Source organism: Equus przewalskii, chromosome 1 (assembly GCF_037783145.1).
Source record: "Equus przewalskii isolate Varuska chromosome 1, EquPr2, whole genome shotgun sequence".
Classification (NCBI taxonomy): domain Eukaryota; kingdom Metazoa; phylum Chordata; class Mammalia; order Perissodactyla; family Equidae; genus Equus; species Equus przewalskii.
Genome location: NC_091831.1, coordinates 74336066 through 74355477, shown reverse-complemented (window position 1 = coordinate 74355477; position 19412 = coordinate 74336066). Strand labels below are relative to the sequence as shown.

The following is a 19412-nucleotide window of genomic DNA, read 5'->3' as shown; positions in this document are numbered from 1 at the left end:
GCGGGTGGGCTGAAAAAGTAGAAGTTCCTGGTTTGAGAGTAGGATATTCTTGATGGTTAAAGTTCTTCCTTGTGACTGGACCAGATCCTGCCTCCACATTTGTTCTAGTTGTATCCTAAGGTTAAATCTAATCTTCTGATAGATGGTCAAATATTTGATGATGCTCACTTTCTCTCAGGATTTTCCCCTTCATAATTAAGTAATCTTATTCCTTTTATTGTTAAACATAGCCCAGGAATGCCAAACTTTCATCACTCAGTTCATTCTACTCTGTGTGTGCTCTCTTTTATCAATGTGTGCTACCTAGAAATGAATTGAACACAGTATGCTAGGAACGAGTTCTCCTGGGTAGGACACATTGGGACTGTTTACTTGCTTATTCAGACTTCGGATCCTATACGTTTATGATAAAGTATAAGAATTCATTAATTTTTTTGGCAGCCAGCTTGCATTTTTGTCTCCTTTTGAGCTTGCCTGTCAATCTAAATTCCAGGTCATTTATGAATTTATGTTGAGTTTTATCTCACATACCTCTGTTTTGACAATTGATATACTTTTTAATTAAGTAAATGTCATCATTTCTCTAATTAGAGTCAGACGATTGTCCAAGTCCAAAATATTTTTAAAGTTCATTTCTATCATTCAGTGTTAAATATCTCTTTCCGTTCATGTTAACCACAAACTTGGTAAGTGTGCTTCCCTGTGTTTATCTAAGTTGCTAATTTTGATGATTGATGTCAAACTTCTTAATAAGTAGTTTCTAATTTTGAAAATCAGCATCTTGATAGTCTGAAATTTCCTCTTGCCCTTCATGGTTTCTTGGAGTTTACCAACAGTCGTTTTGCATTCACCTATGATTATTTTTGCCTTGAGTCTTGAAACTTGAACTCAGTGCAAGACATTCATGTCTTCATGTCTTCTTTCACCAGGCCCTTCCTTCCTTGCAGGGCCTTTTGAAGCCATCATTTATGTCTTAATTAGGTTTTTACTTTCAGTTTTGATTTTTTTTTAACAATAGGAGCACAGAATTAGGTTAATCATAGCACTGGATTCATGACACACTCTCATCATTGGTCCATTAGTGGCCTACTTTTATTAAGTTAGTTACTTAGTCATTTCTAGTAATGTGGTAACTAGCCGTAAAACTGCTACTCACAAGAAAAGCTAAAACCTTGATAATATCTTATGTGTAGTCACACGATCATCCCCATTAACCCATACCCTGCCTCCCCACACAAGGAAGCCATCATCCTGAATCTTATGTTCAAGACAGCCTTGCTTTCCTTTTATATAATTTTCACTTATTATATGTATTTATTAATACATATACATTACACATTTAATTATGTATATTTTAATTAGTTGTTTTTAACTTTTATAAGGGAAATATGCTGTATGCAATCTTTTGGTACTTACTTATTTCACTTCTTATTGTTTTCTAAGATTCATCCATACATTTGTGTGTTGCTGGAGTTTATTTGATTTGACTCATATTATATTCCATTGTGCAATTACACTGCAGCGTCTCCATTTGCTTTTTTGTTGATAGCCTTTCGAGTTGCATCCATGTTTTTGCTGGTGTGGAACGGGCTTGAAATGCCCGTTCTTATTTATCTTTTCTATTGTAAATGACTCAGGGGCCATGGGATGTGTGAACACTCAACTTGAGGAGAAAACGCCCAACTGTTTTCCAAAGTTATTGCATCAAATTGCATTCCTACCCACAATGTTTAAGAGAGATTCTGATGATCCATATCTTCTCCAATATTTGATATTATATGATTTATTAATTTTTGTCAATATATGAGTGTAAAGTGGTATTTCCTTGGGGTCTCAATTTTCATTTCCCTTGGCTCAGTAATTTTTCTAATTAAAATCAATTCTCTTTCGGGCCAGCCCTGTGGCGTAGTGGTTAAGTCCAGGGGCTCCGCTTTGGTGGCCCAGCTTCATGGGTTCGGATCCCAAATACAGACCCGCACCACTCATCAAGCCATGCTGTGGCGGCGACCCACATACAAAATGAAGAAAGACTGGCACAGGTGTTAGTTCTGGGATGATCTTCCTCAAGCAGAAAAAGAGGAAGATTGGCAATAAATGTTGGCTCAGAGCGAATCCTGCCCCCACCCCCCAAAAAAATCACTTCTCTTTGGTGGCTAAGTCTGAAGCAAACAGCTGATGCATTGTTCTGTACTTCCTCTCTGCTATTATTATTACAGCATCTGCTCTAAATCATGTACTTACTGTTCCTGTTCTCCTTGCCTTGGCTATATCTTGAAAAGTCATTTTAAATCTTTGTATTCATCAAGCCACACTTTGTTCTAAACCTTAGGTTAATATTTTCTTTTCTTGCCTATCTTTCCACCACCCTACTTCCATCATGAATACTTCTTCTTTTAAAAATCTTATCAGAGAATTTCCAGTGCATCCACTTTAGTTTGCTCATCACCCCCTTTGTCCTCAACATGACCAGTCATGCTTGATTCTCAAACTCTCTCTTTACTTTCCATCATCCCTCCTGAGCTGTCTGAAGCTGTTTCATCGTAATGGAATGGTTTTACCCATTTAAACGAGTATTGGAAGTATCTAGAATGGCACCATCATAAATTAAACACTCAATAATGTTTCCACTCTTTTGAGTTTCTAGCTAAGGAAGCCTTTTCCTCCTCCTTCTCTTACTAACTTATTGAAATATTTAAGATATACATTAATTTATGCCCAGTAGTTCATTCTTCATTGGTTAAAATGACAAAATACCAGAGTGACTTTCTTACGAGATTTCTCTCTTCTCTCTCACCCATTAGCTGTTAGATTTAAATCCATACCAGAAGTTTCTATTTTTGCTTTCTCCATCTTCTGAGGAGTTACACAATCAAAAAGGCAACTTAAGACTGTATGAAATATGCTTGCTTTGCAGAATGAAATTTCCAGCAGTTACTGGCCAGATGAAGTGCCCTGCTTACTGCTTTACTTATTCTCAGTGCCAGTCTTGAATTTTGGTGCAGATGCCTGAATGGTCTGAAGTCTCCTCTATTTTAGTTTTCTCTAATTTTTTCTTTTAAATTCTCTATTCCATGCTTCTGCCTCTTTAAGTACAGATTTTATTCACTTTTCTTCCCTGGCATATAGTATCACGATTCCTTGCCTAGAATTTATCATTTTGATCCAGAAACCTAAATCCTGTGCTTCAAGACCATCTAATGGAAGTTGCTGTTTACTTGGGCATTATCATATGTATTGCATGGATGCAGTTTGCTATTGAAAACCGTATCTCCTGTGCCTGTAAATCTTTTTCTTTCTGTCCAGTACATTACAAAGTGCTAGAGATCTGCTAGAGTTTTCTTGTGGTCCCAGCATACCTCATGCCAATCAGTGCAAGTTTAAAGTAGTTTATGGGTTTGATGAATTTTGTCAGATATATACTCCAAATAGATTCAGGCTTAATAGGTATAAAAAAATCACAAATTTAAACCTTATTAGAAACAAATCTCACTAAATTGTCTTAGGAAGAGTTTTTTAAAAGTTTAAAATATTTCATTTCAAAATAATTCTTTGTAAAAAATATTTGTCAGCTAGAGCTCTAAATTCCTTTACACAAAAGCAAACATATTATGTGAATTTTATAGCTTCAAAGCATATTATTATAATTCAAAGTGACAATTTTTCTGAATACATTCTTCATCTCAAACTTTTTCTGAAGATAATGAAATTTATAAAGGAGATAATGTGTTTGAGGAAATTTAAAACATCATATCTTTAAGAGACATTTGATACTAGTATTCTAATTTGCTTAAATAGGAAGCATGCTTGTCACCTGATAAAATTCCCATGCTTCACTCCTAATTGCTAATGCAGATGGAGGGAAACGTGACATCAGTCATCCTAAGGAGCAGATAAGCCAAAATTCCTCTGTATTCCTCGTTAGATGTACAGTATTTATGGAGGACTACAGATTTGCCTTCCAGATATGTTTTGCTAAAGTTCTCATGGGTTCTTACTTTCCACATTCCTGGTTAACTGATAACATGGGCATCAAGGTGACATTAGCACATAGTAGAAAATTAGCACAGAGTGGAAAATTTCCTGCACTCTGAATGAATAAGTAACCTCTTTGTTTTTGTGGTGAAACATGCTGTTTTAACACCTTTTCCATGTAGTGAAATTGTCACAGGTCTGTGGTCCCTTATTTTCTCTTTTGCAAACCATGTTCACATTCTTATTATTCTAAATGGAAAGCATGATACTCAGTATACATTTGTTGAATGAACGAAAGAATGTGATAAGCCTTCTATCATTTATCATTGAGTGGATGGAAGGATCACAGTTTGTACCCTCCCTCCCATCCCCACTTCCTCTCCATACTCAGAGTGCTGTGAATCATTGAATTAGAAGTATTCTTCTGACTTGTAACTTATATTTAACCACGTGCTTCCATGCACTTCAATGATACACTGAGTGCTTACCAACCATAAAAAGTCCTTAGAAGATTGGGAACCGTCTAACTCTGAAGAGCTATAGGTCTCTTCCTACCACAGGTCTTGGTTAATGACCAGCTTCCTTTGGTCGACATGATACTCCTAATTCCAAACCATAATAATAATAGCAGTTGAGATTTATTAAGAGCTTATTATTTTTCAAGCACTTGTTCCTAAGTGGCAGCCAATTTACATATATTAATTCATGTGATCCCTCAGGAACCTGGGTACTATTTTTCTTATTCCCACATAAATATAAGGAAATGGAGACCCAGAGAGGTAAAGGAACTTGCCATAGGCTAAACAGATAACAATTGGCAGCATCAGGATTTGAACCAGGCATTCTGTGTTCTCAGGCCATGTACCTAACCATCACACTGCTCTGCCTCCTTATCAAGCAAAAATTTCAGCTGTGGGAATTGGATAGAACTATATTCATGGATTAGCACAACTCCTTTATCATTTCTGGGAGTCTAACTCAAAATCATGGAATCAGTTTTATCATTTTTCTATAAAAGGATAATAGTAGTAGCAGTTAGAATTTCACTTTCCTCCTTTGGACCAAATACAATAAAAAATGAACTTTTAAAAAGAGATTACAAGAATGACTTTAATTAATGCACATTGCTCTCTATTAATTTTAATTCCTAGTTATTGCATGTATCTGTATTAGTGTGTTGTAATGGCAGCGTACAATAAGAGCAAACAATGATGCTTGTCTTTAAGGCTTGCAGTTTGGTTTGAACAAGGCAAATGCATGAATAAGTATTATGTATAGTATGATGTGGACCTTGTAAATATCTCCATGATATGTATAAAATTGGTAATTTCATATTTTAATTTTGTAAGTACACAATATAATTTTCTTTTAGGTCATGAATTTATTGATTATATCGTCTAAGCTTATCATATCTAACATATTTATATTATATCTAATATATTTAAACATTGTTGATGTTAAACTAATACAAATGATTTGATATTCTATGCTAAATTCTTTTGTAATTTGTGTCTCAACATATTCTAATCCTGTTGATCTTTTTAATTTTTTACATGTATCAGAGTTGTCATGACGAGGAAGATGATGATGGTGAAGAGGAAGTGAAGAGTTTTGAAGTAAGATGAATCTTTCTAGATTTCTCTTTTTTCCTACTTTGAAACATTGTTTCATAGCTTATAACTGACATTTATGTTTCTTGCTTCATGGCTTATTGCAGCTTATTGTGTCAAGGAACTGCATGTCAGAAGCTGGATGGACATATCTGAGTCCTAACATTTGCTGAAGTTAAGACCAAGGAACATAGAATAGTTAAATAACCAAACAAAACCCATATGTTCAGAATGAGTGTTCCTGAGAACTCTCAGAGATGAGATTGCTTCAAATTGTTCTCATCTCATTGAATGTTGTGATCTGAAATTTCCAACAGACATGTGAGGAAAATATTTATTGAAGAGCGACACAGCATCGGATTTTTAATTAAACCTTCGGTTTGCTATTTTTTTCTGAATTGAAGAAGTCTTAAAGATTTGGCCTCTTTCGACTTTTGTCCGTTAAGGTCACTCATTCCCTGTACATATGTAAATGGTGGCACATGATGCAGTTTGCTTGCATGAGGTAGGGGTGCGTATATTCCTAGGACTATGTTCTATTTTTTATAATTATTTTCTCAAACGTTCTCAGCTTTTAAATATCCGTATAATTTGAAATACTGCTCAATATTCATTAGCCAGAAGGAAAGTAAATATATGTTATTTTCCTCCTTTGCTTAGACGCATTTTTGCTTTTTATGAGAAAAACTAGCTTTTTGCTAACTACCACTCTCCTTATTTATGGGTTCTTTTTTTTTTTTTTTTTTAGAATTTTCAAAAAGAAATTAAGTGGAAGGAAACAGATTAGGTTCTTTTTTTTTTTTTCTATTAATTTACGTGACTAGACTTTGAGGTCGAAGAGTCTGGAAATATATTAGTAACCAGCAGTAAGTCTCTGATTACAGTGGACCCAAAAAAGGCATAGGTGAGGAGTGGATGTCAGTAGTGCCCCTCCCAGAAACAGTTTGATCTGAGCATCCCAGCATTGAAGTCAATGTGTAAAAATACAAAAACAGGAGAATAAGCCAGGACTATTGCTCGCTGAGAAAAATGCCGTAAGATTAATTTCCTACGTGTCACTATAAGCTGTTCTGATGTATGTGTATTCTATTCTCAAATCCCTCTTTATTGATTAGAAACTGAGGTAAATTAGAATGAGCTGTGAGCAGCAAATACTATTGTTTTTCTGAAGTGCACGCCGTTTGTGGTCTATCAGTTGTCTTCAGAGCAGTTGTTTATTGCTATTTTGCTTCTTGTCCTCATCCTTCCTAAGGTCACAGGATCCCAACGCAGCAAGGTAAAACTATATATATGTGTGTATTTGTCTGGGTCTCAGTTTCGGTTTCTTGTGACATTTACCTTTATTAGACCCAACATCTTGGATTCTTTTGTAATAAAAGGTCTTGCGATCTTTCTACAAGTTTGTAGCTCCAATGCAATTGGTCTCTTCAGTATCCTTTCCTTGACACAGGTTTATTCTTCTTGCAATTTAAATGACTTGTAATTTGAAATTTTACCCTACATGTTAATTTTGAGCTGCATACTGTGCTGGGATAAAAGAGTCCATCCCTTTAGGTGATTAACTTTTAGCTAGAGACCTTTCAGCATGGCATTCTGGCCTCATCCCTCTTGATGTTTGTTTTTTAAGACCAGTCTCAGTAGTTGAAAGGAGATGTGATAAATGTCATTGCTGGCGAGATTGGAAAGAAATCTGCTTTCCATTGTGTTAGTAGTACCTTCATTTAGTAATTAGAGATTATGTTCCACTATTTCAGTGTTGATTTCAGCATTTCACTATAGGGAAGAACTTGACGATTGTTTGTGTGTCAATATTTTGAATAGCGAAGTTCTTGGAAAATTTGCTAAGAGAAAACAATTTGATCTAGAATTACAAAAATTTCTCTCTGATATGAACTCTGTTAAGCTTACATTTTATTTTCATGAGACTGTTTAGTAGGAAAATCAGTCATAAACATCCTAGGAAGAAAATCTTCATCGTAACTTCAGTTAAAAAACAAAGCTTTTCATTTTAAATGTATTCTTCTAGCCTTCTGTAAAAAAACAGTGAAAGATTTGTTGTTAAGATGAATTTAGAATGTCATAATAAACAATCTATTTAGAAGAAACAAATTATAATATTTTAACTCAGTTTTATATTTGGAGGAATATATTGTTCTTACATCATGATCCTTGTAAATTTAAAAATTTGAGTTCATGCAGATGCTATCAGATATAGCTCCAATTGGGTGGATGTAGTGGTTAATGACAATAATGGACATAACACTTAATAATATATTATGGGCTTAAATAATAAGTAATAATGAGCGTGATACTAATTTGGTAGATTTTTATACTTTTATCACTAATTATCTCAGGTAGAATTCTTGTGAATTGTTGAGGGTCAAAAACATGAAAGGACCTCCTAACATCAACCAAAGATTTGATTTTCTAGATAGCACAGAAGTTCATGCCCCAAGAGCGTGTTGATATCTGTGGGTGTGGGTAGGGAAGGCAGGCCAGGATGAGAAGGTGTTGCTGGTTAAGAAAATCATTTTACTTTGAAAGAGGAATGGAGTTTCAGGGAGATACAAAAGCAAATCCAATTTGGTAAATAAGGTCAAATTTGATGACATTAGAAATGTTCCCTATTCAGAAAAGAAGTCTGGGAATGGCTAGAAGTGGAATCTTAGCTTTTTGAGTCTAGGATTCAGGTTGGACTGAAGACAAGAAATCAGGTGAGGTGTGAAGCCTGACCTGAGAGAATGGGCTACATGCCTTGGATTTACAATGATGGGCAAGAAGTTCATATAATGGTGAAACCTGGCAATTAATCCCAAGAAAGAGGATATAAATCAGCATGTATGACAGTCCCAGCATGAGACAGGATTTTAAAATTGCCGGTGATTGCCACATATTCATAAGCATAACACAATAGACAAGATTTGGGAATTTTCACTTCTTAACCAGATGTTTTACTGAATCTCCATGTGACTTGGGACTATAATTTATTATCTATGTCTAATTTGTGTAACAATCTACTATTTGCAAAATATAAATTCTGTGAGTAAGCAACATGAACTCTTTCCAAGTTGAAAAGCAGAGTGGTGTTCAGTCGATCACCTAGGAAAATACTTTCTCTGAGGTCGACTCTCTGATACCAAAAAAAACACAGAAAAATTTGACCAGACCACTGGATTATTACTTTCTCTTTATAAATTTAATAGTGTGCCAGACTTTTTCCATTGAGATGTCTAGTTGTTTAATATCATTTAGATAAAGTCTAATAGTGGAATTTTTCATTTAACTTATAAGGAATCTGAATGCAGTTTCAATAATTCTTAAAACGAATTATAAGTACATTTGGGAATAATGTGAAGTGTGTTATAATTTAATTTTATCCGTATAACTGGCTGATTATTGATATTTGCCATACTTTCTACTTAAATTCTCTATCTGTAAGGTATTGAGCAAAGATATTGAGAAGAAAAAATAGATATAAAAAAGTGGCATTTTAAGGAAGATTTCCGTGAGGAATAAAATAACACTCAAGAAACATGGAAAACAAGGAGTGGGGACTAAAATGCCAAGTATTTGCCAGCTCTTTTCTTTTTCCATCACCTGTATGTTTTACTGATACAATCCTGTTAAAACTTACCTGATTTAACTTGATAATTTAATTCCCTGCTTCGTCTATGATAAATGTAAATATGCTTTTTCTACAACTACTATTTAATAATTTTATTGCATATTTAGTTAATTATTACATATAACCTTTTTTAGATTTGAGGCTACTTCAATATTAAAACTATGAAAAAGGACAGTTGAGTCTTATAAAGAGGTCAATGTTAACTGAAAAGGAAGAAATGTTTTAGCAATTACCTGAAATGTTAATTACTGCAGTTGAGTGCTTTATTTAGCTTTGAAGTTTTCCTAAGCCAAAGCAAATAATAATAGGAACAAATAAATAATAGCATTTCAATTCAAATAACTTCATTTTTCTGAGCATGAGGGATTTTTCTCACGTTGATCAACAAACAGCTTTGGTACCAGAATAGACCATACTTTAAAACTGTGATTTTGCAAAATAAACAGAAACATCTTCAAATGGTTTCTTCTCTGTTACCATTCTCTGAAATCTGAGGGTATGGCATTAAATGATAATTCAATGTGGAATACTAAGGTACTATAATGCAGATTTACTACCTACTGAAAAATCTAAATTAATGAAATGGAGCTTAAGTGAGCTAGAGGAATGGAGCGTTAACTTACCTTCTAGGCCACCTTTCTCAAATATTAGGCAAGTTGCATCATCCTCTGGCAAATGCCCAATTTCTAATTCACAGATGAATTCTCTGATGAGTCTCTGAGGTCTCATTATTCTGTACTATTGATTAAAGAGGATTTCTTATGTCTTAAATATGAAATATGCCAGTGGCAGAGTTGACATTCTGTAATAAAAAACTTAGCAGAATAACTTATTTTCTCTCCCAAATGGGCCTCAGACATAACTAAAATGACATCATACCTGCTAAAGTACTCAGACCAATACCCAGCTCATGTTCCGAAGTATGCACCATTCAGTATGGAAGAATAAATTTAGGTCCAAATTGTCTACACAGTGATAAAAGCACTTTTGCCTGGCCCCTCCAATGGTCTAATTTTGAATAGAATTCCAGGGGGCGTTTTTTGGTAGTTCTGCAAGAATGAATTAGCTATAAGATGTACCCTCTCAAATAGCTGGATAATTTGATTTGATCTTTGAATGGGTTTATACAATTCTATCCATAGGAACACACAATTTAAATTAGAAGGGCTTCCTGAATTTTAACGAAGAGAACCCTTAAAAACAAAACATTGAGGGGCTGGCCCCATGGCATAGTGGTTGGGTTGGGCGTACTGCACTTCAGTGGCCTGGGTTTGTGGGTTCAGATCCCAGGCACAGACCTACACCACTCATCAGCCATGCTATGGTGGCAACCCACATACAAAATGGAGGAAGATTGGCCCAGATGTTGGCTCAGTGGTAACCTTCCTCAAGCAAAAAAAGAGGAAGATTGGCAATAGATGTTAGCTCAGGGTGAATCTTCCTTAGGAAAAAAATTAAAATAAATAAAAAATTGAAGATCTAGCTATGGATATAAAACATTGAAATAATTATTGCTTTTATCAAGAAAATGTAGCATTCTTTAGTTCCTACTGTAGAATCTCTATTTCGTGTCCAAAATATGGACGAAAGTGTTGAGTTGCTTGATGTACCAGTGAATCATAGAGCGGAGAGGGGAAGAAATTTTGATGGCCAGCATTCTCCAATACTCATGCCTACTGTGCAATCTGCCAACTGCACTTTTATTTACTAACTTGTTGATCTCAAGGAATGCCCTCATGTCTTAGACCAGGTTCCTTAAAAACAGAGCAAAGAGATTATGTGCTAACAATTTTTGAGGGTTGGAGGTGTTACAATCCCTGGGAAGTAAAAGTGAGGGAAGAAGAGAACTGATACAGGGAAGGAGGGAGAGCAAATACAAGGTTGTACATTCTTGAGCTGACCACGGCTATTCAGTAGCACAGCTACCTGCTCAGTCATCTCAGATGCCCCTTGAGAGGCCATATACATCATGGAACAGTGCCTGCTGGGGAAGGATGAACACTTTATCTGCTGGTTCGGTCCCACCTCTTTTCTCTTATTTGTCGTAGGGAGTTGATTTCTTCATAATTTCTTAACCAGCTCTTCCACACAGCCCCTGGGGAAGCCACAGCCAGCTTGGGTCCAGCCTGCCAAGTGCCCAGGCACTGCAGCTTCTCTGTCCCATCGGCATGGATCTCCTTAGTGACTGGTAGTGGAGGTAGCAACGCCAGCTTTCATAACCACAGTAATGGTGTGAGCCATTTCTAGGGCCACCCTGGCTCAGAAGCAAGGCTACTTAGCAAGGCTTGGAGAGAAAGGGCCTAGGATGGGGTAGAGTATGAGAGGTCTTGGTATGAGAAAAATTCCCAGAAAGCATAGTCTTCTGTATCCTCTATATTTTATATATGGTAATTCATGCATATGAGTGTGTGGACCTAAAGAGCAAACTGTATAGAACATATGTTTAAACATATAATTGTGCTTTTTTTTTTTCCCTGGGAAAGATTTGCCCTGAGCTAACATCTGTTGCCCATCTTCCTCTCTTTTTTTTCCCCAAAGCCCCAGTACATAGCTGTATATTCTAGTTGTAGGTCCTTCTAGTTCTCAGGGAGCCACTGCCACAGCATGGCTATGGAGAGACAAGTTGTGTGGTTCTGCAACCAGGAACTGAACCCTGGCCACCAAAGTGGAATGTGCTGAACTTTTAACCACTAGGCCATCAGGGTTGGCTCTAATGGTGCATTTTTGACATGCACAGTAATTTGACTTCATATGCTGTCATTTTTTAAATAATCCAAGTTGAACTTTATGCTTGACTTCATCATCTACAGCAAATGGGATACAGCAGAATCATTAAGAGCACAGATACTTGACTGAATCACCTGTCTTTGAATCCCAGCTCCACCACCTAGCTGTGTGATCTTAACCCTCAATTTTCCTTTCTATAAAATGGGGTTAATTATAGTATCTATTTCACAGGATACTGATGAGGATTAAATTAGTTAATACAAAAAGGCACTCCGAACATTGGCTATCACATAACAAGCTCTATAAATATTTGTTATTATTATTACATTTAATCAATTTCACTTCCTTGCTAAAATCAAGTCAGGGAAGCCCATAGAGAAACTTTTACCATCTGGTGAGCACAGAAGTGCATCAGACAGGAGACCTGGATTCTCATGCAGATGCTGACTGGATGGTCTTCAGCAGGTCACAATTCATTCTTCTGTGCCTCAGCTTTTTCTTACTTGAACTTAAGGCTTTGAACTAGATGTTCTCAGGCGTCATATCCACTTTTAAAATTGTCTGATTTGCTGTTCATAAGTGAATTCTTTTAATTTTCAGGGATATTTCATAATTATTCTACACATGTAAATATTGATAGAAACATATACGTTTTCCTTACTTTTCTTCTGATCTTTTGTGGGGGGAGCGAAAAAGCACCCCATGTTTTTTAGAATAGGAATGTTGCAATAAAAATGTTTTACAGAAAATAATGTCTAGCTTCTGTACATATATCTCTACCTTTTCCTATTTTGGTATTTAAAATATCACACAATTATACATAATACAGTTAGAGAAAGAAAAAAAGTGTTGAAGGATGAAAAGCACTTAGAGACACAAAGTACAGCCTTCTAAGGATGAGATTAATCCAGAAACCCAGCCACAGAGTCTTGCTCATTTGCTGCAGGTTGTTAGCACTGCTGATTCCAAGCTTTCTAGGAGCCAGCATAAAAATCACATAAATGTGACGGTTTACTATATCAGCAAAATAAAGCCAGTCTTCTTGTTTAGGGGAAACAAAAATTCCTGAAGCATTTTTTTTTTCCCTGAGGGTCTTTGTGAAGACGACAGTGTGTGATATAATGAAAAAGGTCCTCAGTAATTCAGTAAAAGTGATTATTTGAGAATTTATCCAATAAAGTTCAGGTGTACAGGGGCTGTTTGAGGATGGCTTATTGTAGGATGAGTATCAAGTGTCTGCAAGAATGGAAGGCCTATGTATCCTTTAGACACTCTCCAGAAAAATCCTTCTCTCAGCTAAACAGGCAACTCTTGGCAGGGAATTTCGAGACTGTATCAAGTACTTAGAGTATAGCTGTTCCTCAAGAGTGGATCTGGGGTTGGATTAGTAATTTGTGAAAACTTCGAATTTGTGAAAACTTAGAATTACAAACACTGGAACTACTAGAATTGGGAGATCTCAAAATCCCAATAATGAGTTGTTATGATCCGTTCTAGGATAAAATTTATCTTAAACTTCTTTTTCTCACTAATTAGCCCAATATTCTGGCACCTTCGTGATCTCACCACACCTTTATTTGATTAGATGTCATCAGTCACCTTATTGTTCTTTCCTCCCTTTTGTGAGGGCTACTATTAGAACTGCACAGCGTTTATTTCCTGTATTCAAGGCAGTATCCAGTGCTTTTAAGGCTTAAACAAACAAACAAGTAGGCAAAGGAAGGCTTGTTAAATCCATTTTGTGCTCAGGATAAACCACATTCCTAATGATGTCAACCTACCTTTGCTAATTTGATAACCTTTGATTTTTAGAGTAAGCCATTCTTTCCTCTCATTTTGTACTTTGTTAGTGGAGCTTTTTGTAGAGTAGTATAAATTTTGTCATCAGGACCCTATAATATAGAATTATTTCAGCTCACCTGGGTTTTATTGCTTTAGCATAGTATTAATTAGTTCTAAACATGCTGAATCCAGGGGAAACAACCTTCCAACCGAAATGCAAGTATATATGGTACAGGAAGAAGTAAGCCATAAAGTCACACTACACAGCACATCGAAACTTCAGAGCCTCCCAAACATTAATTGAACTACGTTGCTCTGGTTTAGTGTTCTTGTCGTCTTCGATCATTTATCAGTAAAACTTCGATCAGCATTTAAATAAAGTTTGCTTTGGGTGAAAACATTTTTCTCTTTTTTGATAAAGAGAGAACATTAGAAACTATGTTCATCCTATTGAGAAGCAGAACTCTGGAAGATTATTAAAAGATTTGATAGTTCAGCAGCATAGAGAATGGGTAATAATGAGGGGTACAGACAAAAAATTAAATGAGCTGAAAACTACAATTGGAGAATTATTCTTGGTTCGTGGATGTATACTCCTAGACTTCTTAGACCATGTACTGAAAGTGAACTGAATAAAGTTTCACATTGGACTAGCTTTGTAGCTCTTCAAATGAAAACATTTATAAAATTTCAGGTTGATCATACACACTGAGTGATATCACATTATTTAGTTCTGTTATTCAGTCACATTTTCTTCAACATCTTTTATGTGCAAGGAACTGTATTGGATATACAGTATATGCGTACTGGTGAGGGTGGATCAGACAAATAAACCAGCTATGGCCCCTTTTGTCATGGAGCTTTACTTCTAGGGAACTCCATATACATTTCTTTATTTTTAAAAAAATTAAATTTAAAATCCGAAAGTTTGAGGAAGCATCCATTATTAACTAAAGTTATAATCTTATAAGTGTTTTCCTAGCACTGTGAGTCATCTCTATATGAATGTGGCTAATCTATAGTTTCGGAAGTTGGAATATAGAACAGAATTAATTGAAGTGGAGAATAAGACTGTTATCTATACTTTTGTTTTTCCTTAGTCTGAGTTGGCCTGTTTGTGTTATAAACGAAATTATTAGTAGCATTTCACTGCCTTTCATCTTTGTCTCATAGTTATCCAACTGAATCTTCCATATTTCAATCTTTTTTCTTATAATATTGAGATTCAACATCACCTTGTAGATTATGACTACATTTAAGATGCCAAATAAGAATATTTAATATTGACTTATAACATTACTAAATTGTGGGAAATATTTTTAGAAAGATTTCAGCTTCTGGAAATTTCTATTCACTTATAACTATCGCCACATGCAGCTTAAAAGGAAAACATTGTGAAAACCTTTTCAGCACTTGCTGAAAACTTGGAAGAGCAAAGAAAAAAAATCAAGCCAACGGGGCTCATTTGGCATAACGCACAGACTGTAGAATTAGTAGCCTCAGCCTGTGATGCACAATGCTGCCTCCATGTCCATGTAACTGAGGAAGGTCCTTCAGGAACAATGTGAATTTCTTTGCTGTCATCAGGTTGCCCTGGTTTAAAATACATTTTTCAACTTTGTTGTGGGAATAAACTACTTTCTCCATCAAGAAGCAAGGGACAGTGTATTCTTATTCTTCTTATTCCAATATTTTTTCTCATATAAGGCAAATTGTTGAAATGGATTTTTTTTCTTTAGGCCTTTCTACTTTCCCCCTGATCAAGTGCTAAAAACTTGAGATACTCTTGGAAAAAATGGAAGAATATTAACAATTTTATTATAAACTTCAGTTATACTAAAAGCAAATCATGATGTTGAATACTTCCCTTCAACGCCTGTGATTTGATCATGGTTCTGATTTATGATCATCTTTGACCTTGAAAATAGTCATAAATTTCTCATTAGGATAACAGCTGATAATTCTTTGTTGCAGGTTGAAGGCATAATGTTTAAGACCCTTTTGCAGTTTAAGCAGAATCTGGGGTGGGGCAGGAAACCCTCCTTTTAAAAAGGTGCTTTAAAAAGGTACTTTCAAAGTGCTGGTTCCCTGAGTAAGGTACTTTTAAAAGATCTGTCTTCAATTTGCTTAGAAAAGCTAATGTGCCGTAAATTTAAAATAAAATAAGTTCTTTTCTTTCCACATAATCCATCATTTTATTGTCTGAAAACTTTCTGGTTTAACTTTCAAGGTTTTGTTTTCTTATGTTGTAATAAAATTTCCAATGATGAGATTAAATTACATACCCAGAGGTAGTTCTCAATGGACAAAGTCCCCAAAAGAAATAATATAAAAGGGCATCTGAAGAGCAAGCTTCCAACTCAATCTAACAAAGAGGAAATTCAAGAGAGAGGTTGACCTGACCACTCTTTGTGACGTATAAGTTCTGCTTTAGATCAGTATATCTTTTTCAGCTCAATATTTTTTCCAAGTGAGTCTCATCATCTCCCCTGAAATATTCGTTATTATTGAAATTTAGATGCTATATAAGAGCAATGAGAGTGATCTTTGCCAAGCAGTTTATTTTTTAAAGAAGGCAGTTTGATCTCCTATTTCTTTATCCTCCTGATGCCCATCCGTCATACATAATTTCAGTTACTGAAGAGGATACTGGGAACTGAAAATCTTTTATTCAAGTTGTTCTGGCAAATCTTTGAGCTGGTCTACCTACTTTTGGAGCACAAATGGCAGAGAGTTTCATTTTGTTTTCCTCAAGAATGTATGGCATTTTCCCATCTTCTGTCTTCTTTGGATTTCCTGTTGACTATCTTTATATGTTCTATTGGGTCAATAAAAGAATTGCTCTTTGTAACTTCCTTGGCTTCTTAGTTGTTGAGAACAATAGGGCAGTTGGTTAAGCCAATAATTTCGTATCATTGTCTCACTGGAAAACTCTTACAAAAGGAGTTGGTTAAGCTGGGAAGCGAAAGTTCCATCTATAGTTCCGGCAATGGGAGGAAAGTGAAAGATTGTTGGGTCTAAAAGGAAGAATCAAATGTTGCTCACCAATTTTAAACAACACCTAAAGAGCAGACGAAAGGATCTTCTTTCGGTTTTTCTGAAACTGTGTTGTAATGACAATATGGTTTTGTGTGTCTGTGTGGTTTTGTTTTCGTTTTGTTTTTGACTTCACAGGAAGAGGTTTAAACATGAAGGCAAACCTTTTAGATGTTAGCATGGCTACATATAAAGCAAAGCTGCCTTTTTTTTCTTTTCTCTGCTTCCATTTAGGCCTATCACATAATTTAAGAAAAAATAAAAATTTAACCACAGGAGCTCTAACTATAGTGTGAAAAAAAACCCTGATCAATTTTGTTTTCGCAGCACGATATTATCAAAGATTTAAGAAACAAATTTGCCAGCCTCGGCGAGAACTCTCTGGTAACAGCATAAATGTCTGTGTTGGTTGCTTTTGATTTAAAGGTTTCTTTTTTCATTTGTTTGAGCCCATTTCTTTTTCCCCTCCTTTTAGTTTACTTTATTTTTCATACTCTGTAACTAGCAAGCCTTCATTTTTTAAACCTCTTCCATCTTCCAGTGTCTATTTTCCGTACTTTGGATGGAAAGTTTATGGCAGCAAAGCTGTCACTCTGGCTACTTCTGCTGCAGCTCTTCCTGCTCTTAGGTCATATATGTTTTGGCCGTTGTGTTTATGGACATGATACTAATTGACCGTTTCATGTCCCATTGACTAAGCTTCTCTACCACGCCATTTGATGGACTCGCTGTCATAGGGCTCTATGCAACTTTCATTCTGCAACTTATACTGCTTAGTTCCGTCTCAATTCTCCAGCGAACTGGATAGCTCAAGTGAATGATCCTACCAGTCTTGAACTTGCTGTGCCTTTATATTTTATTTTTATTTTCTTCTTTATGTTTTCAGTGGTAGCTTAAGTGGAAAAGAACTCAAGCCATTGCTCTAGCAGCACCATGCAGTATTGTTTGTTACCACCAGAGAATACAAAATATAAAGGCACATTGCTTCTTTTATTCTTGGGGGGTGACTGGGGAGATCTCTATCCTAAGTCCACCACTTAGTTGAAGCCTACCTTTTGATCCATGTCAGCTTTCAATTTTGCTTAAACTCCAACACGTCTCAGTTAACGTTTTTCTGTCATTCAGTGATACCTTGCAACTCAAGCCATTTGCTGAGCAGTATCAAGTTATGGCCATGACATGGGAGATTATTAAAAACGTGACAAACTGATGCACAAATGTATAATTCAGAAAGTGCAAGTTTCACTGCTGAAGTACAGTACTTCAAAACTATGGTACAGGCTTTGGACTAATCAAATAATTAAAATTGAGAAAATCTATCCTGATAAACCAGTACCAAAAGTCTATCAAGAAAAATATAAAGGGGAAAATCAAGAGTTGAATATGTTACTATCTGTATAATAACATTGTTGGTGTTGAAATGGTCCATAATGTTGTCATAGAGCCCAAACATGAAGAGATGACTAAAAATATGGTTTATAGAAAGCTGCTGTGCTTACTGATAGCCACAACATAAATGGTTGGGATTTGTGTTCAGGAAAAAGAAATGGAAAAGCAAAAGCTTCTATACCAACAAGCCAGGCTCCACGACCGCGGGGCTGCCGAGATGGTGCTGCAGACCATCAGTGCCAGCAAAGGTGAGATTCATTACTCTCCCTGGAAGGCTTTATATTTCAGATTTCCACTTTACTCTCTAGGACCTCCCTTATTTAAATTCTGCTGATTTATTTAATCCCTGAATTTCTTGTTCATGACTAGGTCAAGTGACTTCACAAAATGTGAGCTCCTATTTACCAAGTCCAATATTGCTTTTTCTTTTCAGAGTCTTACTAAAAGGTTGATTTCTGTTCATTAAGTTTTAGAAATTAAATTGTGACTCAATTCTAGCAAACCGATCGTATAAATCAGAGGTGGGCAAATGTTCGCTGTGAAAGGCCAGATAGTAAATATTCTCAGCTTTGCAGGCCGTGCAGTGTGTCACAACTAGCATGAAAGCAGCTAGAGACAATACAGAAACAGTGTGGCTGTTTTCCAATAAAACTTTATTTACAAAAACAGGTGACAAGCTGGACTTGGCCCTCAGGCCCTCATCCTAATAAAGCAAGACTATAAACATATTAAGAGAAAAGTGATGAAATGAAAATTGTTCAAACATAATATTGTTAAGTGAGGATGGAGAGAAATTTTCCTTAAAGGCAATTTTAAGTGGCTTATATTCATTTCAATATTATTTTAACACACATGATTAGTTTTGAATCTCAATAATTTTAGGTCTCAGTATTTCAAAATCAATTGTTTCTTCCTATTCTTTTTTTCTATGTCCTCATATAGTCAATTCTTGAATATAACATAGAGAATTTAGTAAAACTGTTGATGGCAAAATATGCGTTAGTACTCTTCTAATTTTGGGGGGTATATAAGTCAGTCTGTCCCACTCTACCATTTTACCGATTTGTAGGGGTGTAATAATATTTTTAAAAGTGTACATTTTGAGAAAGAATAGATTAATGCAGCAGGTAAAATAACTTAAGGAACACTACTTTTTGTATTTTTAAGGTGAAACTGGACCAATGGTAGCTGCTACTTTGAAACTTGGAATTGCTATCTTAAATGGTGGGAACTCTACAGTACAGCAGGTAATGTCGTTACGCCATTCACAT

The 19412-nt window shown here is 35.6% G+C and overlaps 1 protein-coding gene across 1 annotated transcript in view; it reads left to right on the top strand.

Annotated features, from left to right (window-relative positions):
- RYR2 (ryanodine receptor 2) overlaps nucleotides 1-19412 on the top strand; it is a 689571-nt gene that overhangs the window by 600482 nt on the left and 69677 nt on the right. The window contains exons 80-83 of the mRNA XM_070568189.1: nucleotides 5535-5588; nucleotides 6835-6858; nucleotides 18290-18389; nucleotides 19309-19388. Coding sequence (XP_070424290.1) covers nucleotides 5535-5588; nucleotides 6835-6858; nucleotides 18290-18389; nucleotides 19309-19388 — 258 coding nt within the window. The remainder of the gene's footprint in view (nucleotides 1-5534; nucleotides 5589-6834; nucleotides 6859-18289; nucleotides 18390-19308; nucleotides 19389-19412) is intronic.